Raw genomic sequence first — 21,540 nt, 5'->3', positions numbered from 1 at the left:
TCCAGATGTTAAGTCCCTCTTGCTGTCTGAACACACTCCGTCCGGCCCCTCCGCTTTTGCCAGCCAGACTCGGGGGCTCTGCTTGGCCGGCGAGCCGCCCCTCTGCCCCGGCTCCCTCCCGTCAGTCCGTGGAGCGCGCACCGCCTCGCCGCCCTTCCTACCCTCTTCCGTGGGCCTCTCGTCTGCGCTTGGCTCCGGAGACTCCGTTCTGCTAATCCTCTGGCGGTTTTCTGGGTTATTTAGGCAGGTGTGGGTGGAATCTAAGTGATCTGCAGGACGCGGTGAGCCCAGCGTCCTCCTACGCTGCCATCTTCCCAGAAGCCCCCTTATCCTCACATTTTGAACAGTATTACGCTGTGGTCTGCCATGATCACTAACGGTGGTGAGAGTGAACATTTCTTTGAATGCTTACTGATGTATGTGTTTCCTGTCTGTAAAATACCTATTCCTACTTTTGCCCTTCTTTTTAGTGATCTGTTTATACTGTCCTTATTGATTTGCAGAAGTTTGGCGTATATTTCTGATGAGAATTCTTTGTTGATTTTATGTTTTTGGTTCAGGTATTGATTCTTGTGTAAGACAGCACCCCAAAACTTAATGGCTTAAAACGATAATTTTTTTTCTCGTTATTCTGTGGGGTGACGGGGCTCAGCTAGATGGTTCTTCTGCTCCATGCGGTGTCACCTGGAATAGCTCAGGTGTATTCAGTAGCTGCCTAGGCAGGACTGGACGGTCCCAGAAGCCTTTATGAACATGTCAGATGTCTCTGTGGTCTTCCGTGTGTCCTCTCCATTTGCTTAGTGGGGGCTTTCTCATAGCATGGTGATCTGGGGGTAGTTGGCCTTCTTACCTGGAGGTTGGCTTGCAAGAGGAGGAAAGCAGAATCTGCTAGTCCTTTGAAGGCCTTTGCTCAAAAATCCCAGAATGTTGCTTCTGCAAATAATGAAGTCAGTCTGGATTCGAGAGGAGAGAATAATCTCCAGGGAAGATAGCCTCTACCTCTTGATGTGTGAAGTGGCAGCCACACACACACTCACACACACACACACAGAAGGAATTGATGTCAGCTGTCATGAAAGACTGTCTGCCACTTGTATACTGTGAATGTCTTTCAGTTTGTAACTCTTCTTTCTACTTCTTTAAGGTGAACCAATATTCTTAATTTTAGTACCATAGTCAAGTCCCTCTCTTCTTTTGTAGTCAATGTTTTTTGAATCTTGTTTAAGAAATCATTCCTTCCTCCAAATTCTGAAAGATATTCTCTGGTATTTTTCACTAATTGGCTTTAAAGTTTATTTTTGACATGAAGTCCTTAATTCATCTGAAGCTGATTTTCATTTGTGGCTTGTGTAGGAATTTGATTTTATTGTTTTCCATTGGATATGGATTGGCTCACTGATCTGATGTAGTGCCTCTGTATATAAACTGAGGTTTTAAAAATGCACGGTCTGTTTTGGGCTCTTTTCTGTCCTGGAGAACCGTTTCTCTCATCTTGCTCTGTTTTAATTGTAACAGCTTCATAGTAAGCCCTGATACTCGAAGGGCAGGCTTCCTTCTCCCTGCTCTCTTTGTTCAGCAATATCCTGGCTTTTCTTAGTTTTTTACTCTTCCATATAAATTTTAGAATTATCTTACTGTGCTCCAAGAGAATCTCTATTGAGTTTTCGTTGGACTTGTATCGACTTTTAGATCAACTTTGGGGAATTGTAAGTTTTTGATATTACCCTATCCAAGAAAATAGTTGTTTCATTTATTTAGATTTTAGAAATTCTTTGAATAAATTTTGTTTGTTTCTTGAATTCCACATATGAGTGAAATCATATGCTATTTGTCTTTCTCTGTCTGACTTATTTCACTTAGCATAATACCCTGTGGGTCCATCCATGCTGTTGCAAATGATGAGATCTCACTTTTTTTTTTTAATGTTCATTTATTTATTTTTGAGACAGAGAGCAAGGGAGGGGCAGAGAGAGAGGGGGTAGGGGGATAGAGGATCCCAAGCAGGCTCTGTGCTGACAGCAGAGAGCCCGATGTGGGGCTCGAACTCACAAACCATGAGATCATGACCTGAGCCAAAGTCAGACACTCAACTGACTGAGCCACCCAGGCACCTCAGAGATCTCATTCTTTTTTACGGCTGAGTAACATTCTGTTGTATATACACACTGCTGTTCTCTATCCATTCGTCTACCAATGGACACTTGAGTTGATTCCATACGTAGGCTGTTGTAAATAATGCTGCTATAAACTTAGGGATGCATATATCTTTTCAAATTAGTGTTTTTGTTTTCTTTGGGTAGATACCCAGTAGTGGAATTAGTGAATCATATGGTAATCCTATTTTTATTTTTTTGAGGAACCTCTATACTGTTTTCCAAAGCAACTGCACCAATTTGCATTCCCACCAACGGCACACAAGAGTACCTTTTTCTCCACATCCTTGCCAACACTTGAATTTCTTGTCTTTTTGGTTCTAGCCACTCTGACAGGGGTGCTGGTGGTGACATTTCTCTTCGGCCCCCTCCCTTCCCAGTGTAGATAGTGAGACAGTTTTGGGAACTAGTGTGAGTACTCTCCACTTATCCTGCTAGCACCCGTGTATTCCCCAGCAGACCTGCCCCATCCACCACTGCCCCATTTAGCATGTGTCCCTCCAAAGCCGCTTTTGCCCCAACGCGCCCTGCAAACCACCCCAGGAGGGATCGGCGCCACTCCAAAGTGACTCCTGCTCTGGGAAGAGGGGAAGATAACCACACACACCAGTATTCTGCATCCCCAGCGGCCGTTCCTTATAGCCAGAGGCACAGAGTGAGTGTCCTGGTGATCGGCATGGCTACAGCCCCAGCAGGCAGACGGGGGGCAGGCAGCTGGTCTGACCGCCTGCCCTGCCCGCCAACAAAAACCTCTCATGGGGCATCACAGGAAGAGTGCCCTGCAGTCCGGTGTGATGGCAGATGGACTGAGGGCAGACATCTGGACTGACCGCTGACCCTGCCTGGCTACCAGCCCGCAGCACCCCCAGCAGGTCCACCAGCCTCTACGTTGCAGAGGAGGCTCCCAACATTGACATTGGCCAAGGCCTTTGCAAACAAGCCTGGCCAGACAAGTTCAACATTCACGCCCACTACTTTAGTGAGGACACTGATCTCCTCCGGGACTGTCACTCCATTGTTGTGCAGGGTGAAGGCCTGGCAGACACAGGCAAGCTCCAAGACAGAAGCCATGGTGCGGGCGAGCGCTGGGTGCGGAGCTAGTCATTGGATGAAGTGAGAGCCCCCCCGACCCCACATGGCCTCAGCTTTCTCAAAAGGACCAAGCACCTTAGCAGCAGCTGAAGAACGCCAGAGGTTTTACTAATGACACATGTAGACATGTAGAGACAAACAGAAGGGTTTGGCTTATTTTTGTCACCTAGGCAAAGTTCACTACTAGAAATTCATCTTTTTTATAATTTTTAATTTTTAATTATATTTTATTTTAGAGAGAGAGAGAGAGCACAAGTGGGGGAGGAGGACAGAGGGAGAGAGAGAATCTTAAGCACCTGAGTGTGGAGCCCAACATGGGGCTTGATCCCATGACCCTGGCGTCATGACCTGAGCCAAAATCAAGACTTGGATGCTCAAATGACTGAGCCACTCAGGCACCCCAGAAATCCATCTTTAACTTATGTATCTGTTATATTAGTTAGCTTACCAAATATCAGTGTTGACACTAACTTGGATAACTGCAGTGCTCTCTTGCTCACGAAATTATAATGTTTTGAATACGTACATTCAAATTATTTGTTGTTCACACACTCAAAATTCATATTTTAGTAATTAGCCCTTGATCAGACAATTAGTGGTGCTAAAGCTCTGGAGCCAGTGTTCCTATCCGTAATATAACAGGTCACAGTTTGATTTGGGGTAGCAGAAGGAGTAGGGTATCAGCAGAAACAGTATGATTCTGAATGAGAGAGGCCTTGGAACAGGAACTCTTAGGTTATTGTGAAGGCTATCTTTAAGACCAGTTACAGGAGGGAATGTATCTTACAGACTATCCACAATGTCTAATAAACCAGAGTTGTAGCCCCTCGATGGGGAAGAGAGGTACAGGGTGGTGGACCACATATTTCTGGGGCCCTAGGCTTAAGCTTTGCTTCTACCATTTTACCAGTTGAGTGATTCTTGTGGAAATTACTTAACGTAATTCACTGTGTTTCCTCAACTGTAAAATAGAAGTTATAATCTTAGGGTGCAAATAGGAACTGCATGATGCCTGGTGCATTAAAGGTGCTCTGTAAATGTTCACTTTAATTGTTAACATAATTAGTTGAAAATTGAGAATCACCGAAAAAACAAAAAGAATAATCTCCATTCCTTACATCTACGTTATGGAGATGGAGATAAATAGAAGTCATAGGCATCCACATCCTTGGAAGAGATTTGCTTCTAACTGTATATAAATCTTGTAAACTTTGAGGAGTCATAATTTAATTCCCTTATAAATAACTAAATTGGTAAAATTCTCTCTGGGAAAGAATGGGAAAAATAAAGACCATCGAAAGGAAAAATATTGACAGATGTTTAGATGTCTTAGCTTAAATAGTTTTTAATTACACTTTTTATTATAATAGCAACATTTTGTAGAAAGAACCCCCATTTGTTCATTTTTTAAATTTTTTTTAATGTTTATTTATTTTTGAGACAGAGAGAGACAGAGCATGAACAGGGGAGGGGCAGAGAGAGAGGGAGACACAGAATCTGAAATGGGTACCAGGCTCTGAGCTGTCAGCACAGAGCCCGACGCGGGGCTCGAGCTCAGAAACTGCGAGATCATGACCTGAGCTGAAGTTGGCCGCTTAACAGACTGAGCCACCCAGGCGCTCCTAACCCCCATTTATTTTTAAGAATTGCTGATGGTGGAGCGCCTGGGCGGCTCAGTCCGTTTTGCGCCTTGATTCTTGATTTCGGCTCAGGTCATGATCTCGCAGATTTTGAGTTCAAGTCTCGTGTCGGGTTCTATGCTGATGGTGCGGAGCCTGCATGGGATTCTCTCTCTCTTAAAATAAAGAAATAAACTTAAAAAAAATCTCTGAAGGGATCTTTCCCGTATTGGGCTTCTGTGATGTGCAGGGCAATGTGCTGGCTGAAGTGTGGTGACAAGGAAGACGCACATGGTCTCTGACCACACGAACTGATGGGGCTGCGTATCCCAGGGTGCTGCTTCTGAGTTCCACAAGTGTCTTCACATAATATCAAAAGATAAAGTTGTATATAAATATATCACCACATATGGGAGAATCCTCAGTTACCCACTAGATGAAAACATTTGGTAGCACATTTTGTTCCACACCAGGATCAAATTTATCTTTGAACACTTAAGAATGAACTTTAGGGGCGCTTGGGTGGCTCAGTTGGTTAAGCGTCTGACTTTGGCTCAGGTCATGATCTTGTGGTTCACGATTTTGAACCCGCGTAGGGCTCTGTGCTGACAGCTCAGAGCCTGGAGCCTGCTTTGGATTCTGTGTCTCCTTCTCTCTCTGCCCCTCCCCTGCTTGCGCCCTGTCTCTCTTTCTCAAAAACCAAACAAAAACATTTACAAAAATTAAAAAAGAATGAACTTTAAAGATGCTTGTCAGGGGGCAGAGCTGCCATTTTGTTGCAGAACATTCTGGAAAGGCTGTGGGTGTAAATTTACTTCTTTATCCCCCTCCTGTATGGTAGTTATGCTCTCAGGTAATTTCACTGGGGAACAAAGCAGTTTAGTGTGTGAAGCTCACCACTGGATAAGCATGATCCTTTGACCCAGTTAAAATGTATTCAGTATATAAGAAAGGGCCATATATTCAGCTTTTCAGGTGGTAATGTCTGTAAAATTCTGCATCACAAACAAAACAAAACAAAACAGAATCAAGAGTTTGCCTCCCCCAAAAGAGTAATTCAGTAAGAAGATGAGATGAAAAAAAAAAAAAAAAAAGAAGATGAGTTGATATCAGCAGAATCAGAATTCAGTAAAGATGATAATACGAAATAGATATCACTCCAGGTAAGAATGGATTCTCATTTATCTATGGAGTTAACGATCAGCTTCTCACTTTGGTATCCACAGACCAGCTTTTATCTTCCCATTTATCTTTCAGGTCTTGTCTTTGATTACTCACGCTGTTGTTAAACTGGACCTGCTGGCCTCTGTGCCTTTGCTGGTGCTGGTTCCTCTACCTGGAGCACCTTCCCTGTTTGCCGTTCACTGATACTCACCAAAGTCACGTCTACCCTCACTGGCAACTTAATTCTGCCTCTTCCACCTTGTTTTCCGAGCCCATGGAATATGTATCACCTTTGACCCAGAATTCTATTATACTCTTGCTGTATCCTTGCCTTACAGTTGTTTGTGTACTTATCGCCTCCACTGAGACTGCAAACGGGGGTTCTCTTTGTATCCTCGTGCCTGACATGGAGATTGCAGAGTAGGACATAAAGAGACATGCAGATAATCTTTGCATCTCAGGGACAACAGATTCGTCTTAAAGTGTCGTCTGGTACAAGAAAAACATAGCTGTAAAAGATGGGAAGATAAGTATAATATATATCCTAGAATCATGATAAACAGAGGTATAAATGGGTGATATGCTTTAAGATTAAATGAAGACGAAAAAGCCTTACTACTGTCTGCAGAATACATGATGACGAATCTCAACAGCTGACATCTCTGAGCCGTGTGAAGTGGTCTTTGTTTTAGTTGCCTCTTTACTAAATTGATAAGAAAAAATTACTTGAAAATCAAAAAAAGAGCTTTCCTTTTTCCCCCCAGGGCCAGTTCTGTGACTATTGCAATTCTGAGGACCCCAGGAAAGCACATCCAGTCACCAATGCAATTGATGGATCTGAGCGCTGGTGGCAAAGCCCTCCTCTCTCCTCAGGCACACAGTACAACAAAGTCAATGTCACCTTGGATCTAGGGCAGGTAAGCTACGCTTCCAGCTGGAATGGGGAAAGTTAGTTTGGATCATTGTTTCTGTGGTTATTTCTGATATAATAGTAGTTGTATTTAAAAAATAAGCATCAGTTTTAAGTCATTAATCATTGTGAAGACTGTTATGTGAATATTTGCATCCCTTAACATCCAGTCTGTCACAGTGCAGACTCCCATACCTGTCTATCAAAAGAGTTAAAAACAGTAAAAAATAGTTTTATTGGCAAATATATTTATTATTATTACTTTTTTTAATGTTTATTTATTTTTGAGAGAGAGACAGAGACAGAGACAGAGCACAAGCAGGGGAGGGGCAGAGAGAGACTGTTATTACTTTTGATTGTGGTACAGTTCTCACAATATAAAATGCACCATCTTAGTCATTTTTTTAATGTTCATTTTCTGAGAGAGAGAGACAGAGACAGAGACAGAGACAGAGCACGAGCAGGGGAGGGGAAGAGAGAGAGGGAGACACAGAATCCGAAACAGGCTCCAGGCTCTGAGCTGTCAGCACAGAGCCCAACGTGGGGCTCGAACTCATGAACTGCGAGATCATGACCTGAGCTGAACTCTGACGTTTAACCAACCGAGCCACCCAGGCACCCCATCTTAGACATTTTTTTAAGTGTACAGTTCAGTTGTGTTAAATTCACATTGCTGTGCAACCAGTCACCAGAATTCTTTTTCATCTTGCAAAACCGGCACGCTGTACCCATAAACAACAGCTCCCCATTCTCCTTTTTCCCTAGCGCCTGGCAACTACCATTCTACCTTCTCTCTGTGTGAATTTAGCGACCCTGGGTATCTTATGTAAGTGGAATCCTACAGTATTCGTCCTTTGTGACCAGCTTATTTCACATGGCATAATGTCTCCAAGGTTCCTCTGTACTGTAGCATGTGTCAGTTTCCTTCTTTTTTTAGGGTTGAATAATATTCTGTTGTATGTGTGCACATTTGTTTATACATTCATCTGTCCGTGGACACTTGAGTTGCTTCCACCTTTTGGCTATTGTGAGTAATGCTGCTATGAACACGGGTGTGGCTAAGATTTAAAAAAAAAAATTTTTTTTTTAACGTTTATTTATTTTTGAGACAGAGAGAGACAGAGCATGAGTGGGGGTGGGGCAGAGAGAGAGGGAGACACAGAATCTGAAACAGGCTCCAGGCTCCGAGTGGTCAGCACAGAGCCCGATGCGGGGCTCGAACTCATGGACCGTGAGATCATGACCTGAGCCGAAGTCGGACGCTTAACCGACCAAGCCACCCAGGCACCCCAAGATATTTTTATAGCATTTCCCAGAAATCTTGATTCTGTGGACATCGACTACCATAGTTTTTGGCTTTGTTTGGCCAGCTGGTCCACAAGAAAACCTGGTTTCAGTCTTCTCCTCCAGTGGTATGGTAAGATGGCCCTGAGGATGCCTTCCTCTTGGCACACATGGCCAGTGTAATCCCCTCTCTTTTGAGTGTGGCAGCACTATAATGGAAGTCACTCCTGTGGTAAAGTGGCATTATATGGCAAAAATGAAGGGATTTTGCACATATGTTTAAGGTCCCAAGTCAGTTGATCAAAAGGGAGATGATCTTTGAGGATTTCTCCTAATGAGGGGAGCTCTTAAAAGGGACTGGGACCTACCCGAATGAAGAGATTTGAAGCATGAGAAAATTTCCTGCTGACCTTGAATGGGAAAACTGCTATGTTATAAACTACCTGTGGAGAGGGCCACGTGGCAAGGATCTAAGAATGTTCCAGAAGCTGGGAGCAGCCCCATCCAACTGCTAGGAAAAAAGGGGGAACCTCAATCCTACAACTGTAAGAAACTGGATTCTGCCAACAACATGTGCAAACTTGGGAGTGGGTCTTTCCAGGCATCTGGTGAATGCTTTGAATGCAGCTGCCATGCCCGGACTCCTGAAATACGGAACTGAAAGATAGTAAGTGGCTTTGGCTTAAGCCACTAAATTTGTGTTCATTTGTTAAGCAGCAATAGAAAAACGGATGCACCTTCTTTCCCCTTTCAGACTAGAGGGTGCCTTCTGTCTATTTCATTCTGTTCCTTCAACAAATATTTATGTCAGGCCCTGGTCTAGGTATTTGTGTTACATAAAAGAACCAAAGAGATGGAGATTCATTTCCTCATATAACACACTGACATTTAGTTGTGGGAGACAGCCAACAAAAATATACATTAGTAAGTACAATATGTTAGAAGCTGATGAGAGCTATGGAAAAAGTGAAAAAGTAGATTGGGGTAAGACCATGAGGGCCAGGGACAAGGGTGGTTTGCAGTTTTAAGTAGGATGTTCAGGAAAGGGTTTGTTGAACAAAGACTGGAAGCAGGTGAAGGTATTCATCATGCAGCTATCAGTCACCCAGACAAAGGGAACAGCCCTGCAGAGTCCCTAAGGTGGGAGCTTGTCTGGAAAGTATCAGGACAGCATGGAGGCCAGGGTGGCTGGAGCAGAGTCAGGGAGGGGGAAGTGGTGAGAGAAAAGGCCAGAAAGAGAACAGACAGGGCCAGATCAAGTAGGGCCCCTAGGCCACAATAAGGACTTGGACTCTTCATGTGAAACGAGAGCCATTACAGAGTTTCAAGCAGAGGAATGATCTCATCTGATTTATATTTAAAAAGGATTTCTGTGGCTGTTCTGTTGAGGATTATCAGGGAGCAAGAGTAGAAGCCAGTTAGGAGAGTGTCCTCGTAATCCACAAGAAAGATGCCAGTAGTGGCAGTGAAAGTGAGTGATTGTGTCCCAGATACATTTTGATACTAGAGCTTCCATGCTTTCCTAATGAATTGATTGTGGAGACAGAAGAGAGGATTCAGGGATGATTCCTAAGACTTTTGGTCTGAGCAACTGGAACTGCTGTTTGCAGAGATGTTGGAGACTCAGGGACAGTTTTGTGGACATGTGGACACTGAAATACTCTTTGGATGTTCAAGTGAAGGTGTGGACTAAGCACACCTTAGTGTGAATATGAATCTGGGAAGATATGAATCTGGGAAGCTGGCTGGGCTGGAAGAGACATTTGTTATGGATTTCATTAGATTTTATTATATTTGGGATCTCTTAGCTTATTGAATCTGTATATTTATACCTTTCATCATCTTTGGACTATTTTCAAAAAACCTTTATTCCTTCCTTCCTTTTCCAGCTTTATTGAGGTATCATTGACAAATAAAATTTTATGTGTTTTTTAAAAATATTTATTTGTTTATTTTGAGAGAGAGAGAGAGAGAGAGCGCACAAGTACAGGAGGGGCAGAGAGAGGAAGTCCCAAGCAGGCTCTCACGACTGTGAGATCATGACCTGAGCTGAGATAAAGAGTTAGATGGTTAACCAACTGAACCACCCAGGTATTCCAGTAAAATTGTGTGTGTTTTAAAGTGTAAAATGTGATGATTTAATAACCATATACTTTGTGAAATGATTACCATGATGAAGTTGATTAACACATTTATCACCTCACATACTTATCTTTTTGTGTATGCATGTGTTGAGAACACTTAAGATCTGCCCTTTTAATAAATTTCGGATATACAATACCATATTATTAACTATAGATACCATGTTGTACATTAGACTCCTTAGTTCTGGGAACTAAGACTGGTACCCTTTGAACAACATCTCCTGACTTCTCCCATCCCCCAGCCCCTGGTAACTACCATTCTATTCTCTGTTTCTATGAGTTCAACTTCTCTCTTTTTGGGATTCTGATGATATTAATGTCAGATATTTTATTATTGTTCCATAGGTCCCTGAAGCTCTTTTCATTTATTTTTTCAGTTGGTTTTCTCTCTTGTTTTTCAGATTAGGTCATTGTATTGCTCTCCCTTCAAATTCCCTGATTCCATTCTCTTTCATATTTGTTCTCCTATCTAGCCCATTTAGTGTGTTTTTAGTTTTAGTTATTGTATTTTTTCAGTCATATAATTTCCATTTGTTTTTTTTTTTTTTATGTCTTCTATTCCTTGGCTGAGATTTTAGTAAAACCTGGTTTGTGAGCATAATTCATTCTGGAAACATGCTTGTAATCCATAATCACAAGTACGTGTACATCAAAGAGAATTTCAAGAACCATTGGCTTATTTGTGATCATGTGACATGTGACATCATGTAATACTTGTATTGCAAGACATTGCTTGTTTATCAAGTTAAATGTATTATAAATGTTGTTCTTCTTGTGGAACACTTGCAGAACAAGTTGCTTGCAATCCAAGGTTTTACTGTATTTTCATTTACTTCAAGAATATTTGTACTCTCTCACTGAAGCATTTTTATGATCGCTACTTTGAAGTTTTTGTTGGGTAATTCTGTCATCTGTTTTCTCATGTCTTCTTGGGGTCTGTTGATTGTTTTTTCTCATTCAAATTGTTATTTTCCCCTGGTTTTTGGTATGATGGTTTTGGTATGATTTTCAGTTGTATTCTGGACATTTTAGATATTATATTAGGAGACTCTGAATCTGGGGCACTTGGCCATTTCAGTTACTTAAATGTCTGACTCTTGATTTTGGCTCAGGTCATAATCTCATGGTCGTGATATTAAGCCCTGTGCCAGACTCTGCACTGAGCATGGAGCCTGCTTCAGATTCATTCTCTCTGTCTCTCTGTCTCTCTGTCTCTCTCTCTCTGTCTCTCTCTCTCTCTCTCTTTCTCCCTCCCTCCCTCCCCTGCTCATGTTCTCTCCGTCTCTCTCAAAATAAATAAATAAAATCTTTTTAAAAAGGAGACTCTGAATCTATTTAAATCTTTTGCCTTAGCAGATGGTCACCCTGTTTAGATTTGATATGTTTTTTACATATCAAATCTGGCCTGTTTTTACAGGCTGTGGTTTCAATGACAATTTGTTTTTCAGAATTGGTGCATACTATTCTAGTCTGCTTTGTTCATCTGGTGCCTGGGTTCCTGCTTGGTTCCTATTACTGCTGCCTGTGGAGCCAGAATGAACTTCTCCTGATCCAGTAACACTTAGTAGGGGTTGAGACTGACCTTCAGGGCAAAGAATGCTTCCCCAGTGCACTGTCCAAGGATGCCTGGTGCTGAAATAGACATTTGGAAATTGATGGCATATAGATGGTGTTAACCTGTGAGCATGAGAGTGAGGAGAGGATCTAGGGTTGAGCCCTGGGGTGCTCCAAGATTAAGAAGTCCTGGGAAAGAGAAGTAAGCAATACAGAAGACTGGTATGGAATGACAGATGGGAGGACAACCAAGAGAGTGTGGTGTCCTAAAGCCAGGTGAAGAAAATATATCAAAAATGAGGGAGTCTTACAGCTCTATAATACAAAGACAGAGAGCCTAGTTTTGAAAAAATAGGCAAAGGATCTGAACAAACAATTTTCCAAAGAAGATACACGAAAGGTCAATGAACACATGAAAAGATGCTCAGCATCATAAGCCATCAGGGAAATGTAAGTTAAAACCATAATGAGATACCACTTCACACTCAGCAGGTGGCTATAATCCAAAAGATAGATAATAGCAAGTATTGATGAGGCTCTGGAGAAATTGGAACTCTGATACATTGTTAGTGGCAAAATAAAATGGCACAGATGCTTTGGGAAACAGTTTGGTAATTCCTCAAAAAGTTAAACACAGAGTTACCATCTGACCCAGCAATTCCACTCCTAGTTATATACCCAAGAAAAATGAAAACATATATACACAGAGAAACTTGTTTCTAAATGTTTATTATAGCATTATTTGTAATAGCCAAAAAGTGGGAACAATTCAAATGTCAGTCAATTGATGGATAAATAAACCCAATATTCATATCCATACAATGGAATATTATTCAACAATAAAAAGGAATGAATTTCTGATGAATGCTACAACACGGATGAACCTTGAAAACATTCTACTTGAAAGAAGCCAGTCACAAAAGACCATGCATCATATGATTCTATGTGTATGAAATACACAGATAAGCAAGTAGCTTAGTGGCTGCCTATGGCTGGGGGTTTTGGAGGGAATTGAGAGATGACTCCTAGGAGGTATGGTTTGTTTTGGGGGAGACAGATGAAAATTGAATATGATTGATTGGACAACCCTGTGAACATACCAGAAACATTTGGACTTTATATTTTAGATGGGTGAATTGAATGGTATGTGAATTATACTTCAGTGAAACTATGAAACAACAAGGAAGAGTTCATGAAAAGAGAGTATCAAGGAAAAAAAATAGACCGTGTCAAATACTACGTCAAGTAACATAGGACAGGTGATGACTGATAATTTGGCATTGGATTTGCTAATCTGGAGGTCATTGGTGGCTTTGATGATAGGATTGATTGAAAACCTAACTGTAGGAAGATTGAGAGAGAATGTGAAAGGAAATGAAACTTGTACAGAAATCTTTTTTTTAAATGAAATTTATTGTCAAATTGGTTTCCATACAACACCCAGTGCTCATCCCAAAAGGTGCCCTCCTCAGTGCCCATCACCCACTTCCGCCCTCCCCCCATCAACCCTCAGTTTATTCTCAGTATTTAAGAGTCTCTTATGGTTTGCCTCCTTCCTACTTTGAGGAGTTCTGAAACAATGAGGAGAAAGAAATGGGGGAAGAGCTATTGAAAGTCAGGCCAAGAAAAGACTGGTAACTGATTCATAGTAGGAAATATACACACTAACACTGATACTAATGATAGTACTAATAATACTAATGTTAAACTAATCTTTCTGCTGGCCATAGTTGTACAGAGAGTACAGTTCATCTAGGAAATACTGCCTTGACCAGATGCCTGCTCTCAGCGCTTCTGCTGGGGCTGTAGACCCATCGACCTGCAGGGTGCTTTCCTTGAGAGGCTTTCGTTGGTGGGTGAGGCTGCAGGAACCCTTGCGCACTAATGGTAGGAATGCAAACTGGTGCAGCCACTGTGGAAAACAGTATGGAGATACTCCCCAAAATTAAAAATAGAATTACCATATGATCCAGTAATGCCACTATTGGGTATTTATCCACAGAATGAAAACACTAATTTGAAAACACACATGCACCCCTATGTTTATCGAAGCATTATTTACAATAACCAAATTATGGAAGCAATCTAAGTGTACATCGATAGATGATTAGATAAAGATGTGGTATATATACACAATGGAATATTATTTAGCCATAAAAATGAATGAAATCTTGGCATTTGCAACATTATGGATGGATCTAGGTAGAGAGTATAACGTTAAGTGAAATAAGTCAGTCAGAGAAAGACAAATACCGTATGATATCACTCATATGTGGAATTTAAGAAACAAAACAAATAAAGAAAAAGACAAAACCAGATTCTTAACTATAGAGAACAAACAGATGGTTACAAGAGGGAAGGTAGTTGGGAGGATGGATGAAACGGGTGAAGGGGATTAAGAGTATACTTACCATAATGAGTAGTGAGTAATGTACAGAATTGTTGAATCCCTATATTGTACACATGAAACTGATGTAACACTGTATGTTAACTATACTTCAGTTAAAAAGAAGGAAAAAAATTATCCAAAAAAAAGCATTGCTTGAAAGCAATCAAAAGTCAATGCATCCCACAGACTGGACCTTGAATGACACACTGAGATTTCTTGGAAGGAGTGTGTTATCTTCATTTTAGTTGGTGACAGTTTGGTGATAGAAGGGCTCTCCACCTCTTCAGACCATATGTTGTGTTAAATTAGGCCTCTTCTAAGAGTATTTTCATTGGCAATTTTCATCTTAGGTAATTCAGGAAGACCTTGGTTTGAAAGACTCTGTAAGCGCAATTTCAACTATGAATTAGTCTTATCCCTCTAATGACTCACCTCGGCCATGAATTCAGTAGAGATTTTACCTGTAATGACCAGAATTTACCTTAATTAGGCCAGTTATTTAACTGAAGATTTTTGTAGTTAACTGGGAATTTTAACCCATCAAAACGATGTGTACCTGTCATTACCAATGCCTGCTGGATTTACTCTTTCTACCCTAAAGCTATTTTTAAAAACTTACCTTTTATTTTATTTTTTTAATGTTTATTTATTTTTGAGAGAGAGAGAGAGGGAGAGAGTGAGAGAGTAAGCAGGGGAGGGACAGAGAAAGAGGGAGACAGAATCTGAAGCAGGCTCCAGGCTCAGAACTGTCAGCACAGAGCCTGACGTGGGACTTGAACTCACAAACGGTGAGATCATGACCTGAGCCAAAGCCAGGTGCTTAACCGACTGAGCCACCCAGGCGCCCAAAAAACTTACCTTTTTTTTTTTTTTTAATTTTTAAACATTTATTTATTATTGAGAGACAGAGACAGAGCATGAGCATGGGAGGGGCAGAGAGAGAGGGAGACAGAGAATCTGAAGCAGGCTCCAGGCTCCAAGCTGTCAGCACAGAGCCCGACTCGGGGCTCGAACTCGCAAACTGTGAGATCACGACCCGAGCCAAAGTCGGACGCTTTAATGACTGAGCCACCCAGGCGCCCCAAAAAACTTACCTTTTAAAAGCACCCTTTTGATGTACTGAAAAATCCCTAACTAAGACAGTTGGATTAAAGAACATATGCCAGCATAGGAACAATTCAGCAGCTTGCTGGCTGCTGACAGACATTAGCCATGGCCTCCTTCTGCATGAAGATTGTGTTCACCCAGCCTCTGACCCACTGGGGAGGCTCTTCTGAAGGGGGGTTGATTGATGGTGGATTCTGGAGCTGGCTCACCTTGGTTTGCATCCTGGTGCACTGCTTACTCGCTGTGTGACCCTGAGCAATACACTTGACTGCTCTGTGCTACAGTTTCCTCATTTATAAAGGGAGCTAATAATCATCCTTATCTCGTAGGATTGCCGTGAGGTTTGAATGAGTTAACTGCTTCATTTTTAAACCTCTTGGACCAGTGGTTTCTAAATAAATTTTATTTAATAAAGTAAATTTCAATAGACGCTCATTATTAAACAGACTGATTACTTCTGCTCCTCTAGAAAATACTGTATACGAAAATGCAGAGAATACTCTAGAAAAGCTACTAGAAACAGGAAAAGCAGCATAAATTATGTCAGGCTGAAGATGTTTCTTTCTCTTTGTGCTCAGTTAGTTTTTGTCTTGTAAGATTCATATTGTATGCCTGGTTGGGGGATCCCTGTTTTCTTCTTTGTGCTGGAATTAACCATGAAAATGTCTCTGAGAGGTTAGATTTCAGAACCGAATAGTGACCTATAGACTTTAGATGGAGGGAAGTGTGAATTCTGATGCGTAGTTGGGAAATAAAACATAGACTCTAAACTTATTTTTACCACATCACTTTTTTTTCCAGTTACTGAGAAACAACATTTGATTTCGATGTGCTGTGGTCAGTTTGACAGCTTATGTTGTCATGAGGGAGGTCACTTTTCTCTGTCTCCTTTTGGAATGTTTGGTGGTTTTCATTGTTATTTTTCTTGGACAATGCAGTTTGACAAAAGCATCACCTTCAGGACTCGGTCTTTAGGGGCAGTTTTCCCCTTACAAGGTGGCAAATGCATGAAGTTTCTGTGATTAACTAGAGGCAGGGCCACTTAACGAGGCTGTTCTAGTTCATCTGATGATACTGTATTCATCAGTTTTAGGCTATAGGATAAGAACACAATTACTTATAGGAAACTTTCATCTCATCTGGCCAAATAGAATGAGGTCAGCTTCTTAGCCTGTGTATAGACCAGCTGGGAAGTGCAGTATTTAATGTCCCCAGGGACATCCCTCAACCCAGCAGAAAAATTCCCCATTTCTCTGCCTCTCCAAGGCAGGGTTCTTCAGAGTGTCTCCACCAGAATTGAGCCCCAGTTGGCCCTGGTAAGAATCTGCCATAGACATAGCAGCCACTGGCTTTTCTCCCTTTTCTGTGTCCCCCTCACTCCCAATTTATGCTTCTTGAGATCAACTCCCAAATAAACTGCCTGTACCCAGTCTTTGTCCTGGAGCTGGCTTTAGAGCGGACCCAAACAAAGACAAGGAAGAAAGGGGGCTTAGGCCGAGACCCTGAACACCCCACATGTGTCCACACAAGCAAACATTATTAAAAAGTTATTTAAAATGTCATAAGTCAGAAAATTCAGGAAATGTTTCTAACATTCTCAGGTTAAATAACAAAGGAAACAGCATTATAACTTTTAAAGAAAAGGAGAGGTCATAGAGAAATTTGTCATTACTCTACCTGTTTTTTCATGAACTCAACATAGACAGTCAACTCCCCACGGGCCAGATGCAACTATAGGATTCAACCATCCAAGAGTGAATATATAGTATGTAGAAGGCCTTGTAGAGTCTTTGTTGTGGTTGTTGTTTCCTGGTCCTCTTTAACTTTTGTGAGAATTTGGTGGATAAACCCAAGACATTCTTTGTAGCCTTTGTTAGTTTGTACGCCGATGGGAGGAAGGCCTGGGCTGGTTTCTGGCTCTTCTTGGGCTAATGGGCTTTGGACGTTAAATCGATTCTAGGGATGCCAGGCAGATGAGGTCACTAAAAGTCTGACTCATTTGGGTTCCTGGGTGGATACGGTTCAATCCAGAAAGTAGATGACTCTAGGATTTGACCCAGTCTTTTAGATTCCTCAGGAATTGTCTAGACTGTAAGCTTCAGAAAGACAGGGACTGTGCTTTCTTTTGTTCACTATGTGATGTTCTGCTCCCAACATCTTGCCCAGTTTTCAGCACATCGTAGATGTTCAATAAATATACTGAGTGAGTGTAGAGTGAAACCAGGATGACTCAGGGTCAGTCTGGATTTCCCAGGGCATAGTACTAATGGAAGGATGTTGCTGTGAGACCAAATCTCTGGGCAAACCACTCTCGGCTCTGCAATTAATTAGATGGTTGGTTCCACTTATGACACTTGGGTCTCTTTGCAACATCATTTAAGTGTTCTAGACAATAACATAATTGGACGATCTAGATCTTATTCAGAACAAATTTGTAATTTGTAAATATTCTATTAACAAACATAAAATCATGGGACTCAACCTTTGGGAGCAAATAATTTGTTAGTGGATAAGAAAAGGGGCCAACTAAGCCTCCTGGGCTACTGGGGATGCAATTTTATTCTTTATGCTAATTCTTTATCCTTTATGTAGTAACCTAAAAATGTTAATTGCCTTTAAAGTGCCTTAAAATTATTTTTAATGTTTATTATTTTTTTTTTGAGAGAGAGAGAGAGAGAGAGAGAGAGAGAGAGAGAGAGAGACAGAGCATGAGCAGGCAAGGGGCAGAGACAGAGGGAGACACAGAAACTGAAGCAGGCTCCAGGTTCTGAGCCGTCAGCACAGAGCCTGACATGGGGCTCAAACTCACAAAACATGAGATCATGACCCGAGCTGAGGTCGGACATTTTACTGGCTGAGCCACCCAAGTGCCCCCCTTTAAAATGCCTTTTAAGTAATGTATATGTTACAAAGAAGCTGGCACTATGGAATTTTCTTTTTACATGTGAAAAACTGCAAGGAAGCTGAGTGGATCCGGAGCAACAAGCAATCCCTGAGATGTCAACTTTGTTTAGTTCTGTGCATCACTCTTTCAAATAGCATTGATAATATATGTTAAGTAAATAGATTCCAAGCTCCTTAAACACTGTTAGAGGAAACAGTGTCTGGGAAATTATTATTTTTAAAAAATTTTAATGTTTATTTATTTTTGAGAGAGCATGAGCAGGAGAGGGGCAGAGAGGGAGGGAGACACAGAATCTGAAGCAGGCTTCAGGCTCTGAGCTGTCAGCACAGAGCCCGACTCGGGCCTCAAACTCACAAACCACAAGATCATGACCTGAGCTGAAGTCGGAGGCTTAACAGACTGGGCGCCACCCAGGCGCCCCTGGGAAGCCATTTCTGAACTAAAACTAAATATTCTTTGGCCATACTGGCTACTTTTCAGTACCTTTTCTCCCCAGTTGATATAGTTTTCTTTTCAGTTGATGTTGAGAAGAATCTACTCACTTCCTCAAGCCATAAAATAAATCAACATTTACTCTGTGTATTACTTAAAGTTACTTAAGATTGAAACAGATAAATCCTGACTCTGGTAGCTAAATACAATGCAAGCTTATTTTTCATTCATGTGACCATTCAGGCATAACTGATCTTGGCCAGGTAGCTCCCCTGAAACAAGGGTTCAAAGACTCAGACTCCTTCCATGTTTGGTCTCCACCATCTTCAATATTCGTTTGCTAAGATTGCTCCGGAGGCTGTCTCCATTCTGGCCAGTGGGAATGAGAAAAGACGGTGGAAGATTATGTGTGGGAGGTTTTTATGGGCAAGGCTGGGGGTGACATAGTCTTGTTCTGGAAATTCTTTCTTTTCCTAAGTTTATTTATTTATTTTGAAAGAGAGAGAGTAGGAGAGGGACAGAGAGAGGAGGAGAGAGAATCCCAAGCAGGCTCCTTTGCTGTCAGTGCAGAGCCGGATGCTGGGCTCCATCCCACAAACTATGAGATCATGACTTGAGCCCAAACCAAGAGTTGGATGCTTAACTGAGCCACCCAGGCGCCCCTCATTCTGGAAATTCTTATTCCGTTGGTTAAAACTCAGTCACGTGGACCCACCTAATGGCACAGTAGGCCAGGAAAGTAGTCTAGCTGGTGCCCACAAAGAGGAAGTGAGCTTTCTAACCAGGGAAGCAGTCTCTTCCACGGTGTGCTGCAGGTGGCTCCAATCAGTTGGGTGAGCTGATTCTGTGAATCTTCCCAGCTCTGTACCCAGTGAGAGCACTTAGGCTACAGAAATGGCAACTGATAACAATCAGGGCTTTTCTTCCAAGAGCTAGTTCACAAGCACACCACTCGTTGAATCCTTTCTGCATCCCACCGTTTCCCCCTCCCGCCCTTCTTACCATCGGATTATTACATCTTGCTCCTTAATATGGCGGAGCCAGTTCCACTCCATCAATACCACGCTACCCTAGTTTGGTCCTTGCTCTTCCTGCAGTTAGCCCACGAGTCTTCTAACCAGATCCCAGCCTCAGGTAACTGAGGTATCACCTGCTGGAAACCTTCCCTTGCCTCCTGCTTCCCTCTGGGGCTGTCTCTGTGTACTCTGAGGTACTTACTAGGCTGTATTGTGAAGGTGCAGAACACCATGAGCTCCTTGAGGTCATGGGCCATGAGTGTAGTAGTCTTCTTCTTATCCATGGGGTTTCAACGTCCTGGAATGTACTACGTCCTCAGGACATGTGAAATTACATGGGAAGAAAAATTCCAATACGGTTCTTTTTCACATTACCCATCTTGTTATATGTCTTGCTATAACTATGAACAGCTCTGTTTTATTTTTTAAAGATCCCCAACATTTACATTTGCTAGTTTCCATATAAACAGCACAAGGATAACAAACATAACAGAAAATGAGTTAAATATTTCCTTCCAAAATGCTCAGTAGGCTGTAGGCAGACAACATAAATCCAAGAGACAGAAGCAGGAATAGAAATGGTACTAGGAAGCAGCAACACTGTTCTTCTGGAATTTTCTCCCAAACTCTCTACAGATAGAAGTTAATATGATAAAGTGATAAACATAGGTCACTGTGACCTCCCCCCCCCCTTGGTGACTTTTGCCAGATAACCTTGTGTCACACACTGTTATGACTGTGACGTTGGCTGTGTCCAAGGACTAAGGTCATTGTGCAGTTGACGGAGGGATCTTTCTTGTCAGGCAGAGTGATAAGCAGGATTGGGCATCCCTTGGGAAGGTGAAGCCTTCAGTGCAGGGACAGGTGCTAGAGTGGGCAGCCTCCCACCTGCTGAATCAGCCCACACTGTATTCTCTCATGAAGTTAGACCACAAACGTAACACTCGAGGTTGGTTTCTTGAGAACTCTCAGGATCATGGTTCGTGCCAAGGAGAGAAAAAATAAACAGAAACAAAGTCCTTGGTGCCTTTTAGAAAAGGTTAATCCTGTTTCTCTGAGGGTTGGCCATGCAGTTAAGAAGACAGAAGGAAGACTGTGTGCCAAGCAGTGATAATGAGTAACGTGGAGCTGGGAACCAAACAGGAAGGAAAGTCACTTTGGCTCCTTGAGCAGAACGCAGGCCACTGTGCCAACCTTTGTGTGTATGGAGGTGGTCAGGGTGGGAAAGAGACCAAGGCGTGGGGCCCGGGAGGGATGGGGCCAGGTATCTGAGCGTGGGGAGGGTTCACTGACTGTGGCTAGAGATGCTTGTGAACGATGCAAGTGATGTGCTTTGACCCTTTTGAAACATGAGACAGGTGTGGAATCTTATTATTATTATTACCCAGAGAGACCGTCACTGATGCCCTTCCTTCTCTCCCTTTCTGCACTTCCAATAAGCCTACGCTGCTTTTATCTCTTCTAAGCGAGTAAAGTAGATATAGTGACACTAAAGTTCTGGAAGCTCTGTGCTGATATTGTATCATCCCAGAATGTTTTCATGAAAAAAATTACTATCTATTTTTGTCATAGAACTGCTACTTGTAAGAATTTATCCTAAGGAAATAATGAAATAAATGCTCAAAATGTTTGAGCAAGGGAGCATTTTTTGGTAATAACGTAGCTGGGAAACAATCTCGTGTCCAATAAGAGGGCATGGATTCATGCAGTGGGTCATCAAGCGTTAGAATGATGCCATCGAGGGGGCCTTCACTGACAGGGCTGTCATGAC

The 21,540-nt window shown here is 42.1% G+C and overlaps 1 protein-coding gene across 5 annotated transcripts in view; it reads left to right on the top strand.

The window, feature by feature from the left end:
- LAMA3 (laminin subunit alpha 3) overlaps positions 1-21,540 on the top strand; it is a 276,218-nt gene that overhangs the window by 29,399 nt on the left and 225,279 nt on the right. For all 5 annotated transcript variants that reach the window (XM_058692496.1, XM_058692495.1, XM_058692498.1 and 2 more), the window contains exon 2: positions 6,793-6,945. In XM_058692496.1, coding sequence (XP_058548479.1) covers positions 6,793-6,945 — 153 coding nt within the window. The remainder of the gene's footprint in view (positions 1-6,792; positions 6,946-21,540) is intronic.

This window comes from Neofelis nebulosa, chromosome 11 (assembly GCF_028018385.1).
Source record: "Neofelis nebulosa isolate mNeoNeb1 chromosome 11, mNeoNeb1.pri, whole genome shotgun sequence".
Taxonomy (NCBI): Eukaryota; Metazoa; Chordata; class Mammalia; order Carnivora; family Felidae; genus Neofelis; species Neofelis nebulosa.
This window is presented reverse-complemented; position numbering and strand designations above follow the sequence as displayed.